At 47.6% G+C, this 17,697-nt stretch overlaps 1 protein-coding gene across 1 annotated transcript in view; it reads left to right on the top strand.

Moving 5' to 3' along the window:
* The first annotated feature begins 1,641 nt into the window (after nucleotides 1–1,641).
* The window catches only part of Prcc (proline rich mitotic checkpoint control factor), a 30,094-nt gene continuing 14,038 nt past the window's right edge, over nucleotides 1,642–17,697 (top strand). Inside the window, exon 1 of the mRNA XM_059265580.1 lies at nucleotides 1,642–2,706. Coding sequence (XP_059121563.1) covers nucleotides 2,245–2,706 — 462 coding nt within the window. The 5' untranslated portion in view covers nucleotides 1,642–2,244. The remainder of the gene's footprint in view (nucleotides 2,707–17,697) is intronic.

Here is a 17,697-nt window from a genome sequence, read left to right as displayed (position 1 = left end):
ATGTATGTGTAGCACATGTATGCCTGGTGCCTGAAAGGTTAGAAGGAGGGCTTTGGATTCTCTGCAAGTTAAGGTACAGATGGTTGTGAGTTGGGGACAGAACCCAGGTCCTCTGCAAGAGTAGCAAGTGCTCTTAACAACTAACTGAGCCATCTCTCCAGCCCTCAACCTTGCCTTTCCAGACAGAGTCTCTCCCTGGGACCTGGGCCTCACCAAGGCTGGGCTGTTCAGCCAGGAAGCTCCTGGGGTCCTCTTGTCTCCACTCCCTGGTGCTGGGATTCCATGTACTGTGCTTGGCATGTTTACATAGGTGCTGGGGATGGACAGATTCCTATGCTCGATGAGCAAGCACGTTACCAACAGAGTTCTCTCTCTAGCTCCTGTTTGTTTATGAGGCAGTTCTCAGGATGGCCTCGAATTTGCTATGTAGACACGTCCTGATCCTGTCCCAACCTCCCAAAGGCTGGGCACAGGCATGGGCCACTATGTCCAGCAAGAATTTGTAGTTTTCAAATTTTTTTCCTAGGGTACATTAACTTTTTTCCTTATACACATTAAAATTTGTTTTGGGGCAGGCAGCAGTGAGGTATCAAATCCTGGATCTTGCACATGTTAGATAAGCAATTTGCTATTGAGCTGCCTAGACCCCTAGTCTGGTTAAAACACAGGTGCACACAAGTTACTCTGGGCCGATCTAAGCAGATGTCTAGAAAAGGTGGTATTATAAATTTGTCTGTGAAGCCAGATGTTCGGACGTAGGGTGAGGATGATGATGAGGAAGAGTCACATCGGGCTTGTCCTTCAGCTGTCTTTACTATCACCATCCTTTCAAAGCACACTTTCTATCTTTTTTAGCCTCCTTGCCACACCTCAACAGCTCTTTCGTTGGCTGATCTCAATAGTTTTCTGCTCTTAGGAGCAGGGAGGGAGTACCCAGAGAGATGGATGTAGAGGATATGCACAGACAGGCTGACAAGTAGTGGGCACTCGGCTACAGGGTAACAGAATGTGATCCAGAATCACAGGTAGACAGGTTAGAACAGGTGCAAAACACATCCTCACAGGCCGACAGCACGTAAAGAAGCCTATCATAAACGTGCGTGGATACACAGGCAGAACAGACAGCATGCCCAGCCATTAAAGGAATGCCAACCACACGTGCGGAGTCGTTGTTATGTTTGGGGGGTGGCATAGGTGATTCCTCAGAACTGTGAAGTGTACCAGGCCATTGTGTGTCCCTTTACTGTGAAATGATGAATCCTGGGTACCTCACCCTAGTTTCCCGCGCCTTGGCCACCTCTCTGTCTCACTGGTTGCTGCGGAAGGAGCCCAAGTCCCAGACTTTTTGGTAGGCAGGCTTCACGGGAGATGTGTTCCTGGATGTGTACCAGCCATAGCAAAGGAGATCACCTCCTTCCTTTTTCATGGCACATTTACTTCCGCTCTCAGATGCCCGCGGCCTCATTTTCTTTCTAGTTTTGCAGCTTAATTTCATACACGTCCCTTGGGCTTTGGCTTTCCTTGGAGTGCTTTGTTCTAACTCCCAGGTGGACTTGGAAGCATCACCATTTATTTACAGGTAACTTTCCCTTTAAGCTGGCTGCTCGTCCACTTTCCCAGACGCCATCACTTTCCCGACAACACTAGCAGTTTCTAAGCGTACCACAGCTCCCATAAACCTTAAGTGCTCTAAGGAACTAACTTCAAGTACCGAAATGCTCTAAGTGTTTCCGTGACTACCGCGTTGATCCATGGGGCTTGTAGTAACCTAGGACTTTCAAGGCAACAACAAACAAATAAACAAACTACGAATCCCAGGAACCCCTGCGTCAGAGGAGGGTTTCTCTCAGTCTTTCAGCGCACCATTTACTCCACCTTCGGACTCCAACTCCCGCCATGCTTTGCACTGAGTTCCCTGAGGTAGAGAATGGGCTGTTGCAAAAGTGTTCTCTGGGAATTATAGTTCTTATGTTTGTGAGGCGAGTGGTAGGCGGAGTGACTCGGCGGCCATTAGCTGTGTGTAGTTGCCTGGCGCTAGGAGCTTAAGTGAAGCGGGAATTCTTACTCGGTGTAAATCAACCCCGGCCATGGGTTCCTGCCGAGGATAGCCCTAGAACACGGAGCAGGGGGCGCTTTCCAGTTCCCCGCCTTGCCCAGTGGTGGGGCCTACTAGGCCGCCGGGACATCCCGGGTCTCAAGTAGGCCTAGTCTGCGGGCAAGGGCGTCCCAAAGGCGGGAGGCGCCATGTCTCTGGTTGCTTATGCCAGCAGCGATGAGAGCGAGCCGGATGAACCGGAGCCGGAGCCGGAGGAAGAGGATGTGGCGGCTCCTATGCCCGGGCCCACTTTAGGAGGCCTGTTCGCTTCCCTGCCCGCACCCAAGGGTCCGGCCTTGCTGCCCCCGCCCCCTCAAATGCTGGCTCCAGCCTTTCCCCCGCCTCTGCTGCTGCCCCCGCCCACCGGAGACCCCAGGCTGCAGCCTCCTCCACCTTTGCCCTTCGGCTTGGGCGGCTTCCCGCCACCTGCAGGAGTGAGCCCAGCTGAAGCTGCGGGAGTCGGGGAGGGGCTGGGGCTGCCGTCGCCCCAAGGCCCTGGTCTCAGCCTGCCCCCAGCTGTGGGCAGCGTCGGACCCCCCTTGGGGCTTCCCAAGCCAAAGAAGAGGACCGAGCCGGTGAGGATCGCGGCGCCGGAGCTGCATAAGGGCGATGTGAGTATCCAGGGGGCCACCGCAAGCCCCATTGGGTTTAAGTTTGGGGGTAGGAGGGACTTGTGGCCGTAATGGAGCCCTAGAAACTCATCCGTTCACTCAAGGCCGCTAGAATCCTCTTGGAAGGCGGTTAATTCAGATGAACTTACTTGTCAACTTTGGGGAGTTAGGGTATTGGCCACGGGGCATTTTGGAACCCGGGGCTGGCTTGCAGAAAGGGTTAAATGGCATCCTCGGTACTGACAGGCCAAGGTACATGCATAGGGGCACTTCCTTCCCTTTTAGCGTCTTCATCTCAGGTTGGCCTCTCCTCTTGCCATATTGAGGTCAGGTACAACGTGGGCGTCTGAAGTGACAGCTGATAGGACTTTAGTGCTCATGTTGAACATCCAGGACCGGTCTTATCCTTGGCCCCATCCCTAAAATAATAAGGCTTGATAAAGGTGGTAAAGGACATGACTCTTGGCCTTGTTTTTGAGGGGCGTTAGAGAAGAAATGGAATATTTATTTTGAGACAGTTTCACTGTGTAGCCCAGGCTCTCCTTGGATCACTATGTAGCACAGGCTGGGCTCCAACTTATGATCTTGCTTCAGCCTCCTCGTGTTGGATTAAGAAGTAACTACACTTCTTGAGAATGACAACCCTCCCCCCCCCCCCAAATCTGAGAGTTGAACCTGTGGCCTCACACATGCTAGGTAAACACTCTTACACTGAACTACAGTCCCCAGCCCTATTTCCAATTTTTATTTTGAGAAATGGTATTTCTTTTTTTTTTTGGTTTTTCGAGACAGGGTTTCTCTGTGTAGCTTTGCGCCTTTCCTGGGACTTACTTGGTAGCCCAGGCTGGCCTCGAACTCACAGAGATCTGCCTGCCTCTGCCTCCCGAGTGCTGGGATTAAAGGCATGCACCACCACCGCCCGGCGAGAAATGGTATTTCTTGATTGTCTATAATGACCTTGCATTTTAGATTATTCTGCTTCAGTCTCTCCTGCAGGTGGGATTACAGCCTACACAACCAGGGCTGGGTAGCCCAGGCTGGCTTCAGATTTACTATATAGCTAAGGGTAGCCTAAAACTCTTTTGTTTTTTCCAGATATGGTTTCTCTGTATAGCTTTGGAGCCTGCCCTGGATCTTCCTCTGTAGACCAGGCTGGCCTCGAACTCACAGAGACCCGCCTGGCTCTGCCTTCCAAGTTGGGATTAAAGGTGTGTGTCACCACTGGCTGGCCAGGCAAGCACTCTTATCAACCGAACTACATCTGTAGTTCATGAATGAATCTGTATGAATTTCAGTTTCACCGTCTAGATTTTGTCAAGGTTAGATGAGTTTGGACGTGAGGATACAGTTTCTAGAAGAGGCAGTCAAGCTTATGTAGCAAGTATCTTAACAGGTCTTATTAATAAAAACAAACCTGGAGTCGGGTATTGGAGTGAACGCTGAATGATCAGAGAAGCAGAACAAGCCATAGCCACCTCACCTTGCCAATTCTTCAGCTGATCCTGTTTCCTCAGACTGGAAGCTTCTGAGTCCTCATCCAAATGGATCTCTGCTGAACTGCTGCTAAAAGCCTAAAGCCTTAACCAGACCAAAAGCTTAACCATGTCTAATTCCTGGTCCTCGTGCCTTAAATACCTTTCTGCTTCCTGCCATCACTTCCTGGGATTAAAGGCTCTTGTTACCACGCCTTACTGTTTCCAGTGTGGCCTTGAACTCACAGAGATCCAGAGGGATTTCTGCCTCTGGAATGCTAGGATTAAAGGCGTGTGTGCCACCATTTTCTGGCCTTTATATCTAGTGGCTGTTCTGTTCTCTGACCCCAGATAAGTTTATTAGGGTGCACAATATTTTGGGGAACACAATATCACCACAAGCTTATGTTGTTTTTTGTGTTTATTTGTCTATTTATTTAGACAGGGTCTCTATGTAGTCCTGGCTGCCTTGGAATTCACTCTGTAGACCAGGGTGGCCTTGAACTCACAGAGATCCTTCTGCCTCTGCCTCCCAAGTGCTAGGATTAAAGACATGTGCAGCCATGCCTGACTTTATGTTGTTTTCAGATGTTTGAGCAGAAAAAGACAAGGCCTCTCTTGGAATGAAGGCTTCCTTTGATACGGGAGACAGTAACCCTCGGGAAGAAAGTGTGTGAGAGCTCTTTGCTTTCTACCTTTGGGTACATGAATTGCTCCATCCTGGGCTCCCTTTGCTAGCTCTGCTTTTCTTTAGCGTTCTTTCCTGCATGGGCTGTCTCTGTTTTTGTTCCCCCCAGCAGGCGTCCCAGTGTTCTCAGGAGCATTGCTAGCCTACCTGCTTACGTGCTGTTGCCTCTCACATGCTTCTCCCTGGGTGTTTTTGATGCATGGTCCTACTATGTAGCCCTAGCCGGCCTGGAACTTGCTACATAGACCAGGCTTGGCCTCGAACTCAGAGATCCGTCTGCCTCTCTGTCTTCTGACTGCCTCTTCTAGAAACTGTATCCTCATGTCCAAACTCATCTAACCTTGACAAAATCCAGACGGTGAAACTGAAATTCATACAGATTCATTCATGAACTACAGATGTAGTTTGGTGCTGGAGTTAAAGGTGTGCATCGCCATTGCCTGGCCCTGCTTTGTTTTTCTCTATAGCTTAACCACTATATTGCATACTATATACTTAGCTTTTCTCCCTCCTCTAGTGTACAGATTCCATGAAGACAGAGCAGAGGTTACTTCTTTTAATCCCATTGTGTCCCTAGAACTCGCTCTGTAGACCAGGCTGGCCTCGAACTCACAGAGATCTGCCTGCCTCTGCCTCCTAAGTGCTGGGATTAAAGGAGTGTGTCACCACTGCCCAGCTTACTTCTCTTCTTTTGGAAGTTATAATTATTTTTTTTCCCTTCCCTTCTCCCTCCAAATTCTTCCATGTATACCTCTTTGCTGTCTTTCAAATTCATGGCCTCTTTTTTCATTAATTGTTGTTACATACATATATGTTTATGCATATACATACATATTTCTAAATATGATCTGCTCAGACTGTATGGTATTCTGTATATATGTTTTTAGGGTTGACCATTTGGTATTGGACAACGGATTGATTGGTATGTTCTTCCTTGGAGAGACTATTTCTCTCACTCTCAGCATCCCTTGGTTGCCTGTAGTTCTTTGTGCAGGGTTGAGGCCTCCTGGGTTGCTGCTGTTGTCTTTGTTCAGCTCCTAGTTAGGCAGTAGTCGTGTTGGTGAGACTTGATGGGTGTAGGTTCTGATGTTACGAGGAGACACACCCAGTCTCACAGCTGCCCGTCTTCTGCAGTGTTCTCTGAGCCTTAGATGTAAGAGCTGTTTTGTAGATGTAGCTGTTGGGAATGAGTTTCACAACTCTGCATTTGGATTGGTTGGTGTGGTTTTCTGTAGTTGTCTCCATCTGTTGTAAAGAGAAATTTCCTTGGTGAGGGGAGCACTCTGTAAGTTTATTTTCTGAATGAAGGAATTCACATGAGTTCTTTCTGGAAGGCTATTCTGGAATCTCTCATCTCCTTCAAAACTTTCTTTCAGATCACTTGTCCTTTTATTCTCATCTGAGTTTGTCATTTCTTGGTCTAAGAGTTTACAAAAGCTTTCTGTTTTGTCATTGAAACTAACCTTGGTCTTGATTGAAATGGGGTTAAGAAAGGTCCGTCCGTGAATGGAACAGAAACATGGTCTGGCTGCTGCTCCCCCGCCCTCAACTTTACCTCAGCTTAATTGTTATATTTGGGGAATGCATGAGGATGGTGTCACCTAAGCCAGTGTGTTTCTCTCCACAGTGACAGCTCGTTTCTTCATGAAGGTAGCATTAGAACAACTTGGTGGGACACCTGTAATCCCTGCACTCGAGAGGCTGAGGCACAGGAAATGCCTGGGTTTGGGATCCCTTATCTACATAGCCAACAGGGCTACATAGCAAGATCCTGCCTCAGATACCCAAAAAGAGAAAAAGATTTGTGGTGGACGCTGTAGGCTCTTCCAGTTAAGGTGGTGAAAGTAGCAGGCAGCAGAGGACTTGACTTGTGTGACCCACGCAGCTTCTGAAGTGTGGAGTGACGGTCACTGGAATGCCAGCCCCCGGCTGGTTATTTTCCAGTGTTCTATTCAAGTTGCTAGTTTTGTTCTTTGAACATTACTCTTGGAGAAAGGCAGCCTGAGAGTATTGAAGGTGCTCAGGTGTAGGTGACCTGGTCATTTTTTTTTTTTTTTTGAGTTTTTCAAGATAGGGTTTGTCAGCTGGGCGGTGGTGGCTCATGCCTTTAATTCCAGTACTCAGGAGGCAGAGCCAGACTCTACCTTGAAGGGAGAAGGCTTTGGGAACCTGATAAATTTCAGGGACTTTCTGAAATTTGTGAGCTCTTTATTTCCTGAGGGTTTTTGTTTTGTTTTGTCTTTCCAGGCAGGGTTTCTCTGTGTAGTCTTGGCTCTCCTGAAACTCACTCTGTAGACCAGGCTGACCTCAAACCCAGAGAGCTGCCTGTCTCTGCTTCCAAGTGCTGGGATTAAGGGTGTGCAATATACCACCTGGCTACCTGGCCTTGTAGCCTTATGTTGATAGGTGTTTTGCCCGAGTGTGTCTGTATACCCATGCATGCAGTGTCCATGGAGACCAGAAGAGAGGACATGGAATCCCCAGAACTGGTTGTTAGTTCCATGTGAGTGCTGAGAATTGAACCCGGGTGCGGCGCGCCCCGACCAGCGGGGAAGCAAGACACGACTCCAAGATTCTTCCTCTATCACGGTTTTATTGAACGCTGCTCGGTTATGGCTTCTCGGGAGAGCTGGTACGGGAGGAGGGCCCCGGGCGCCGGGGCAAGCTGGCTTATATGCAGGTTCTGGGGGCGGAGCTTGGGCGGTAAGCTGATTGGTCAGTACTATCGGGCGGGAGAGCGACACGTTAGCATTCGGGATAAACAGGAAACCAGCGCCATCTTGTAATGGCGTTTGAGCCAGCGGACTGCTGCAGTTCCCCCTTTTTGTTTTTGGCAACCCAGAGCTAGGAGTCTCCTCATGATGAGCTTCCTGCTCGATGGGCGAGTGCTGAGTAGGAGGAACAATGATACTCTCTAAACGGGTGCAATGAGCATAGCTCTCCGTGTGCAGGAGCAGTATCATAGGCTTCCTAATCGGGTGCAATGGGCAGAGCCCTCCGAGTGCAAGGACAGCCTACAGTTCCCTCAGCTGGGCCAACCAGATACTTGGGGAACCGCCAGCATCCAGGGCGGCCATAGCATAAGTGTACGCTCTGTACGATTGCGCTTTATCAACCTACAGAGGATCCAACCCAGTATGACTAGACCAATCAAGCCCACTGTTCCCATCGCCCACACCCCAGCCCATTCCTTCACATAAGATGCAGCTGTGACCAAAAAATCAGTAAATTCTCCCAAGGTGGTCAAATGAGCACGCGTCTGATTTAGGGCAGCAATAGAGGCGGTGAAATTCAATTGTAACATTTCAAATTCTCAGGAAGGTCAGCATCATCTTCTCCATCTTCCTCATGTTGTTGTACCCCTCGTGTTAGTCTTGTCGGCACCCAAATCGGGTCTCTTGCATTCGTTCCCGTGTGAGGTTCTGAATCTTCGGCCCTCCTCCGAGTCGTTCGCAAGGTCCGAAGTTCCCCGGGTTTCGGCACCAGTTGCGGCGCGCCCCGACCAGCGGGGAAGCAAGACACGACTCCAAGATTCTTCCTCTATCACGGTTTTATTGAACGCTGCTCGGTTATGGCTTCTCGGGAGAGCTGGTACGGGAGGAGGGCCCCGGGCGCCGGGGCAAGCTGGCTTATATGCAGGTTCTGGGGGCGGAGCTTGGGCGGTAAGCTGATTGGTCAGTACTATCGGGCGGGAGAGCGACACGTTAGCATTCGGGATAAACAGGAAACCAGCGCCATCTTGTAATGGCGTTTGAGCCAGCGGACTGCTGCACCCGGGTCCTCTGGAAGAGCAGCCAGTGCTCTTAACATCTGAGCCATCTCTCTACCTCTGCATCCTGGTCTTTAAAGAGCTGTGCCCTGTCTGGTTCTAAGAGCTCTGATTCTGAACCCCATGTTGTGCATGGGTCCTCTATTAAGATCAATTCACGTGAGTCTATTTGATGGGTAGTAGGGATTTATTAAGATATAAATTGAGGAAATACACTCACAAATACAGAACGGAGTAGACAGCTGAAGTCGTTCTCAAATTTACCTCACAGGCAGGAGCAGAGAGAAGGGGCATGTGACCTTTCTCCTTCTTTTAAGATGTCACATACAACAGCAGGAAGCACCACCTCCTTCGGGCCCTATAGCCCACGGTCATGGGTGGAACAAATCCCACTACAGCCCTTAGTGCATGTTTGCAGGCCATCTTAGTGTTTCTATTGCTGTGAAGAGACACCGGGACCAAGGCAGCCCTTATGAAGGAAAACATTGAATTGGGGCTGGCTTACAGTTTCAGAGGTTTAGTGCATTATCGTCATGGCAGGGAGCATGGTGGCATGCAGGCAGACATGGTGCTGGAATGGTAGCTGAGAGTTCTACATCTGGATCCCCCAGGCAGCAGGAAGAGACTGAGACTCACTAGGCCTGGCTTGAGCTTCTGAGACCTCAGAGCCTACCCTCTAGTGACACACTTCCTCCAACAGAGACACACCTGCTGTAGCAAGGCAGCATCTCCTAATAGTACCACTACCTGTGAGCCTATGGGCCATTTTCTTTCCTTCCTTTCTTTTCTTTTTCTTTGTTTTTTTTTTTTTTTTTTGAGACAGGGTTTCTCTGTGTAGTTTTGGTGCCTGCCCTGGATCTCACTCTGTAAACCAGGCTGGCCTCGAACTCACAGAGATCGCCTGGCTCTGCCTCCTGAGTGCTGAGGTTAAAGGCATGTGCCACCACCGCCTGGCTGGGGCCATTTTCTTTCAAAACCACCACACAAGGATAAGCTCACTGCCTTAGAGAATTTTCTTAGAATTTGGTGCTTCTTACCTTTGCTGCAGGGGAAAGCCACCTACAGCATCTTGATTTTTATTTCCTTCTTTTTATAGATCAGCTCAGAGTAAACTGTAGTCTAGCCCTCCTAGTTTCCAGGTTACCAGCTGTCTAATCACAGGGAGCAAGGGGAGAGGAGTGGCATGCAGGAGTGCAGTCCACAACCAACCTCAGTTATCTTTTCTCTTTGTCATCATCTGCTCCCCGCGCCCCCACTCCCCTTATATGTGTGTGTGGGTGTGTGTGTGTGGGGGGGGGTGTGTGTGTGTGGGTGTGTGTGTGTGTGGCTGTGGCTGTGCTGTGTGTGTGTGTGTGTGTGTGTGGCTGTGCTGTGGGTGTGGCCCAGTTCCCAGTTACCCTTGAATTCAAGATTCCTTTTGCCTTACCTTCTCTAGTGCTGGGATTGTAGGAATATGCCCACAAGCTCAGCTTCTCTCACCTTTTGACTTAAGTAGGAAATGATCCAGGAAGTGGGTGATTATCTGCTTTTTCCCCTTTCTTGCTCTTCTTGTTCTTACTGAAAGGTCATTGGTTGACTTCCTAGGCCCAGAGGATGAAGATACTGAAAAAGACAGACTTAGGATAACAAGTCTTATGTGAGAGTTTTTTTCTCATATAATATATTCTGACACAAATTTTAGGTTGGTTCCTTGCGGAGCATGGTGGCACACACTTTTAATTCTCAGCACTTAGAATGGAAAGGCAGGTGGAACTCAGTAGTTTCTGGCCAGCCTGGTCTACATAGTGAGACCCTATTTCAAATAGCAACAACAATAAATTTCAGGGTTGGGGCCTGCTAATGTTTGTGGGAACCTGCTGAAGGTGTTGGCACAGCACTGAGCTCTTTTCTCTCCCCTTCAAAACAAGGTCTAGCCTAGGCTGCCAGCACCTCCCCTATGTAGTGGAGGATGATCTTCCACTTCTCTCCTGTCTTCACCTCCCAGGTGCTAGGGTTACTGGCATGCACATGCTCTGCCTCACCCATTTTGTGCTAGACTCCTAACTCCAGTTCACCTAGAAGGAAACAGGTTTAGACAACAAAGGCAAGTTGTCCCGAACCACATAGTTTTGAAGTGGTGGCAGAGGTTATATTTGAACCTAGGTGTGCTTTGCTCTGTCTTGGTATTTACTGAAAAGGTGAGGAGAAGGCCCATAGGTAGGCAGAAATCAGAAAGGAAGATAAACAAGAAGTAAAATAGAGAAAACAAAATCCTAACCCAAGGGCAAATAAGAGACCGAAGAGTTCAAGAAGTTGATGAATCTAGCTAATGGGTAATAGTATAATTCATTTGGAGTCTGGAGAGGTGGGTGTCTGTTCTTAACCTTGATTTCCTCCTTGGCTCCTGGCCCTGATAGCTAGTGATTGCTTTTTGGAGAGTCTGAGAACCAGAGCCTGAGAAGATAAGAGGAGGACTGCCATGGGGAATGCGGCACTGAGAGATGAGCAGATCCCACTGGACCTAGCCTAATGGAACATGTCTGTTTCCGCTCTTGCTCAGCAGTCTCTGCGTGTGTAGAGTGTCACTCTTGGCAGCTGGAGAGGACAGTGGTGGCCACTGAGCTTTAGGTTCCTGTGAGGCTAAAAAGAAATAATAATACCACTCCCCACTGTGGTCTTACTCAGTAGTCCAGGCTGGCCTCCTGTTGTGTGGTACTATTCCTGGGGAGTTAGGAACAAAGGTCTCCTTACCCCAGATAGGGAGCCTTACAACAGACCAAAATATACTACCAGAGTCTAACTGGGTACATCATTGAGTTTATTGGGGTTATAAGTATTCACAACTCAGAAGCAGGTGTGTCACTGAAAGTTCATTGTCGAGTGCTCACAAAAGCTGACACTCCAGAGCTCTGCAGGACATGTAGGCAGTTCCACAGGTTAGAGAGTTAACTTTGCAGCCATCTGTACTGTCTATACTCTATATAACCTTGGGGAATGGAGAAGGTCTTGGGAACTTGGTAAATTTCAGGGACTTCCTGAAACTTGTGAGCTCTTTATTTCCTGAGGGTTTTTTTCCCTTTTTTTTTTTGGTCTTTTGAGACAGGTTTTCTCTGGGTAGGCTGTCCTGGAACTGATCATCCTGGCTTGGAACTCAAAGTTCTGCCTGCCTTTGCCTCTCGAGTGCTGGGATAAAAGGCATTCACCACTACTGCCTGGTTAGTCTTTTTTTTGTTTTTTTTTTTTTTTTGGTTTTTCGAGACAGGGTTTCTCTGTAGCTTTGAGCCTTTCCTGGAACTCGCTTTGGAGACCAGGCTGGCCTCGAACTCACAGAGATCCGCCTGGCTCTGCCTCCCGAGTGCTGGCTAGTCTGCCGCCCGGCCTGGCTAGTCTTTTTTAAATGTATTTAAAAAAAAAAAAAAAAAAGTTGAGGCCAGGCGGTGGTGGCGCACGCCTTTAATCTTAGCACTCAGGAGGCAGAGCCAGGCGGATCTCTGTGAATTTGAGGCCAGCCTGGTCTACAGAGTGAGATCCAAGACAGGCACCAAAACTACACAGAGAAACCCTGTCAAAAAAAAGTTGAGCTGGGCACGGAGGTACAAGCTTTTAATGCCAGCACTGGGAGGCAGAGGCAGGTGGATCTCTGGGAAGGCCAGCCTGGTCTACAGAGCGAGTTCCAGGAAAGTCAGGGATATGTAGAGAGATTCTGTTTAAAAAAAAAAGAAGCCGGGCGGTGGTGGCACACGCCTTTAATCCCAGCACTCGGGAGGCAGAGCCAGGAGGATCTCTGTGAGTTCGAGGCCAGCCTGGTCTCCAAAGCGAGTTCCAGGAAAGGCGCAAAGCTACACAGAGAAACCCTGTCTCGAAAAACCAAAAAAAAAAAAAAAAAAAAAAGAAAAGAAAAAAAATATAAAACTATTGTGTGTGTGTGTGTGTGTGTGTGCGCGCGCGCGTGCGTGCACACGGATGAGTAGCCAGCAATCTCTAGATCCAGAAGTAGTGAGTGACATCAGAAATGGTCAGTCATACAGGGTTGTTTGTGTATGTGTCTAACAGATAAACTCAGAGCCGGGCGATATTGGCACACTTTTAATCCCAGCACTCTCAAAGGTACTGTATTAGCCTTAGGACAGTTTGTCTCCACTGTCACAGTGGCCACTGTGTTCCACAGGATCTGAGAAATGAGGACATGCTTTTACAAGGCATGATGTCGTGCCTGTAATCTGAGCACTTGGGAGGCGGAATCATGATTGCTGAGGGTTCATTGTAGTTTGGGCTGCGGAGTGAAATGTTGTCTCGAAAAAACAATGAGAAACCCCACGAACACAAAGAATGATCATTGGTTGCGCCAGTGTTGCCAGTAGACCTGTTACAGCGGGTGCTTTAGTTTAGATGTTCCCAGAACTCCATGCTAACCCAGGGGGCCAGGTGCTGGGGCTTTGCTAGGCTCTCCAGGATCAGAAGAAGTTGGGGTAGGGGGTGTTGTTGTGGGTAGGTGGGTAGGAAGAAATGGGGATTGAAGAGAGGAAGGTTGAACATGCCCAGATGCAGGGGTTCACACCTTTTTCTTGGTTGAGTATGTCATTGTGGTGAGTCAGAGAATAATAAACCCCGAGCTCTGCTGGGAACCTTAGTTATGTGCATTTTCATCAACAGTAGCCCATGCAGTCTCAGCACCACTGCGACAGGGATAAGTAGTATTCCAGCTAGCCTTGGGGTGGGGTGAGGAATGACAGAAACCCTGTGTTCTGATTTGTGCTATTCCCTGTGAGACCCCATGTGACTTTAGTGTGGCCCTCAGGTTTGTACACCGTCAGTGTGGTGTTACCTTCCAAGCACAAAAGCCCAAACTGGCACAGGTTCTGTCTTGTCCTTGCTTGCCACTCTTGGACTTCTGAGCTATGAAATTGAAATTATGCTACTGGGAGGAGGGTTGGGGAGGTGGCTCAGTTGCTTGAGTGTTTATGTAGCATGCAAGTAAGAGCCTGGGTTTGATTTCCAGACCACATACCTGTAATTCCAGCACTCTGGATGTAGAAACAGGAGAATCAGGAATTCAAGGTCATCCTTGGCTATTTAGGGAGTTTAAGGGCAGCCTGGGCTACATGAGATCATGTTTCAAACAAATAAGATCAAAGCACTACTACTAGAGGGATCACTGCTGTGGGGTGGTGGTGTACACCTTTGATCCCAGCACTAGGGAGGCAGAGGCAGGCGGATCTCTGTGAGTTCAAGGCCAGCCTGGTCTACACAATGAATTCCAGGACAACCAGGAATACACACACAGAAACCCTGACTTGAGAGGGTTAAGAGCACTGGCTGATCTTCCAGAGGTCCTGAGTTCAATTCCCAGCACCCACATGGTGGCTCACAACCATCTGTAATGAGATCTGATGCCTTCTTCTGGCCTGCAGGCATGCGTGCAGATAGAACATTGTATACATAATAAATAAATAAATCTTAAAAAAAGAAAGAAAGAAAGAGTCACCATTAATATATAGCAGGCATTTGGTCAGTGGTCAGTGTCTCCTTTGCTGCTCTTTATTTTTCACATTTAGGGCTAAGAGATTTCCCTGTAAATGTTTTTGTTTTTAATATTTCGGCAGCAGTTAGCAGTGAAAATCACTGTTTCTCTGATTGCCGGGTGGTGGTGTTCCAGTGTAAGATACAACCATTGTTGTCCGAATAGAGACAGAAAGACGTGTGAAATATGTCCCATTTACACAGCAAGTGCTGGTGAGCAAGTTGATGTGATGTCACTGCAGACAGATAAGTGACATGAGTGCAGAAGAGGCTTCTTGGGATCTTAGAGTCAGGAGCAGGGTAACCACACCAAAGCACACTGAGAGGACACAGAGAGACACCAGTCACATTGGCACCAGGAGTCAGTGAGAGTGGGAAGGGCTTAAAGTACTGTCAACTGACAGTTTATAATTAATTGTGCGTATTTTTTGAAGCGTAGGATGATATCATAATTTATGAACAGTGTGGTATAATCAAGGTAATTAACATATTCATTGTGCCAGATATTTATTTTTGTGGTGAGAGCATGTGCAGTTCACTGTTTTAGTATTTCTGGAATGTAAGTACTCAGTTTACAGCATCATCATGTCTCCATTCTTCCCATTTCACAACTTCACAATGGTCATTCTTTCTGCTTCTTTTCCCTTTACCCTGGCTAAGGACTGAACCAGTGTCTTGTATATGTCAAACAAACCCTCTCCCACTGAATTATATCACAAGCCTTCCTTAAAAATTTTAAAATTGCACTTATTTTGTGTATGGGTATAGGTGTGGGTGTGTGCATGTCATGGAGCATGTATAGAAGTCAAAGAACATCTTGTGGGAGTCAGTTCTTTTCCTTCCATACTGTAGAACCCAGGGATTTGGATTTGGGTCATCAGGCTTAGTGGCAAACACCCGTATTTGCTGAGCCATCTTGCCGTCCCTGTGTTTTAAAGGCTGCTATTCATTGTTATAGATACTATATTTTCTTTATCCACTTACCTGTTGATGGGCACTTAGGTCGACTGTATAACGGTTATTGTGGATGCTGCTGCTGTGAACATGGACGTGTTTTCCTCACTGCACAGCTTTCCAGTTTGGGGGGGGGGTAGATAGATACAGAGTAGATTGGTAATTCTCCTATTAGGGTGTGTGGATTAAACCCAGGCCCTCCACATGCTGACCATGTGCTCTAGCATGTTCCACCCTCCCCCTGAGGTTTTAGTTATTAGAAGCCTCTGAAGCCAGATGTGGTGGTGTGTCCCCTAAACCCAGCACTCAGAAAGCCGGAGCAGGAGGATCATTACAAGTTCAAGGTCACCAAGAGTTCCCTCAAAAAGCACACATAAACTCCATACAATAAGGTGCTGTGGTTTTCCATAATGGCTGTACTCACCGAGGGACGCTTGAACTACACCTGTTTTGTTTTTGTTTTTTTTTAAGATTTATTTATTTATTATGTATATAGTGTTCTGCCTGCATGTATGCCTGCAAGCCAGAAGAGGGCACCAGTACTCATTACAGATGGTTGTGAGCCATCATTTGGTTGCTGGGAATTGAACTTAGAACCTTTGGAAGAACAGCCAGTGCTTTTAATTGCTGAGCCATCTCTCCAGCCCCTTATTTTAAACTTTTTTTAATAATTAATTTTTATTTTGTGTGCATTGGTGTCAGTTCCCCTGGCACTAGTTACAAACAGTTGTGAGCTGCCATGTGGGTGCTAGGAATTGAACCTGAGTCCTCTGGAAGAGCAGCCAGTGCTCTTCAGGGCTGAGCCATCTCTCCAGCCCTGAGTATCGAGTACTCTTGATGCCTAGGCTTTGCCATGACAATTATTGGGAACTTGCTTTTTTTTTTTTTTTTTGAAACAGGGTCATGCTGGCCTTGAACTCACAGAGCTCTTCCTCCCTCTGCCTCCTGAGTGCTGGGATTGAAGGTGTGCACTACCATGCCAGCCTTACCTTTACTTTACAGATGCTAGACCAAGACCATGGAAAAATGGATTTGGGAAGTCATTTTTTTTTAATAATTTATTTTTATTTTATGTGCCTTGGTGTTTTGCCTGCATGCATATCTGTGTGAGGGTGTCAGATCTTGGAGTTACAGACAGTGGTGAGCTGCCATGTGTGTGCTGGGAATTGAACCAGGGTCCTCTGGAAGAGCAGTCAGTGCTCTTACCGCTGAGCCCTCTCTCCAGCCCCTGGGAAGTCATTTTTGATGTTATAGTTGTTGTTATTGGTGGTGGTGATCGTGTTCTTACTTACTTGGGAAGTAGTTTTTAATTTTAAGCTTTATTTGTTTTAAAGATGTGTGGTTTTTTGTTTGTTTGTTTTTGTTTTTGTTTTTTCAAGACAGAGTTTCTCTGTGTAACAGCTCTGACTGTCCTGAAACTCACTTTGTAGACAAGGCTGGCCTTGAACTCAGAGATCTGCCTCTGCCTCTAAAGAGTGCTAGGATTAAAGGTGTGTGCCACCACTGCCTGGCAAGATTTTTTTAAAAAAAATTTTTATTTATTTATTATGTATACAGTATTTTCTGCCTGCATGTATGCCTGCAGGCTAGAAGAGGGCACCAGCTCTCATTACAGATGGTTGTGAGCTACCATGTGGTTGCTGGGAATTGAACTCAGGACCTCTGGAAGAACAGCAGCCAGTGCTCTTAACCTCTGAGCCATCTCTCCAGCCCCAATCTGACAAGATTTTAAAAACCTTAAAAAACAAATAAAAGCCTTTGCTATTCTCGTGCCTTTCATCTTTCCTCAAATTGAGAAACTGGTAGTGAGCTAATTAAAGCCCAAGGGTAGCCGGTGTAGCTACCTGGAGGCCAGCGTGGTCTGCATAGTGAGTCTAAGACAGCCAGGGCTACACAGGGAGTCCCAATCTAAAAACAAAACAAGAACTCAAGGTTTTTTTTGAGACAGGGTTTCTCTGTGTAACAGCTCTGACTGTCCTGGAACTCACTCTGTAGACCAGGCTGGCCTTGAATTCAGAGATCCTCTTGCCTCTGGAATGCTGGGATTAGAGACATTTGTCGTCACCACCCAGCAAGGGTTTTGATTTTTGTTTTGTTGTTCTTTTGTTTTGAGACCAGGTCTCACTATGTAGCTTTGGCTCATCTGGAACTTGCTGTATACATCAGGCTGTCTAAGAGCTCACCTCTGCCTCCTGAGTGCTGATATTGAAGGCATACACCACAGTTGGCAAAAAGCTCAGGCAGGTTTTTTCAGTGTGGTCCAGTGCTGTTGAGTCCAAAGGTTAACATTAGTGGCCTCCTTTCTTAGCCAGGACCTTTCAGCCATCGTTTGCCTGCATTCCCAGCCAGGAATGATGGTGTCTGGCAGACAATAGATCATACTTGGAGAGGGAATGGAATTCTCCAACTATTTTGACCTTTAATGCCTTATAGAGAAGTAGTTAACACACCACTTAATCCCACTGGAGCTCCCCAGCTCTGTGGTCATGTAGTCTTATGTAAGTGATTTTAAAAGTGAGGCTGAGATTGGGTGAGATTGTGGGCCAAATCCTATTCATCTTCTAGTGGATGCATTTATAAAAATAGGTGTAGCATTTCTTTGCACCAAG

This window comes from Peromyscus eremicus, chromosome 6 (assembly GCF_949786415.1).
Source record: "Peromyscus eremicus chromosome 6, PerEre_H2_v1, whole genome shotgun sequence".
Lineage (NCBI taxonomy): Eukaryota > Metazoa > Chordata > Mammalia > Rodentia > Cricetidae > Peromyscus > Peromyscus eremicus.
The sequence above is the reverse complement of the archived record's forward strand: the minus strand, read 5'-3'. Positions and strand labels throughout refer to the sequence as shown.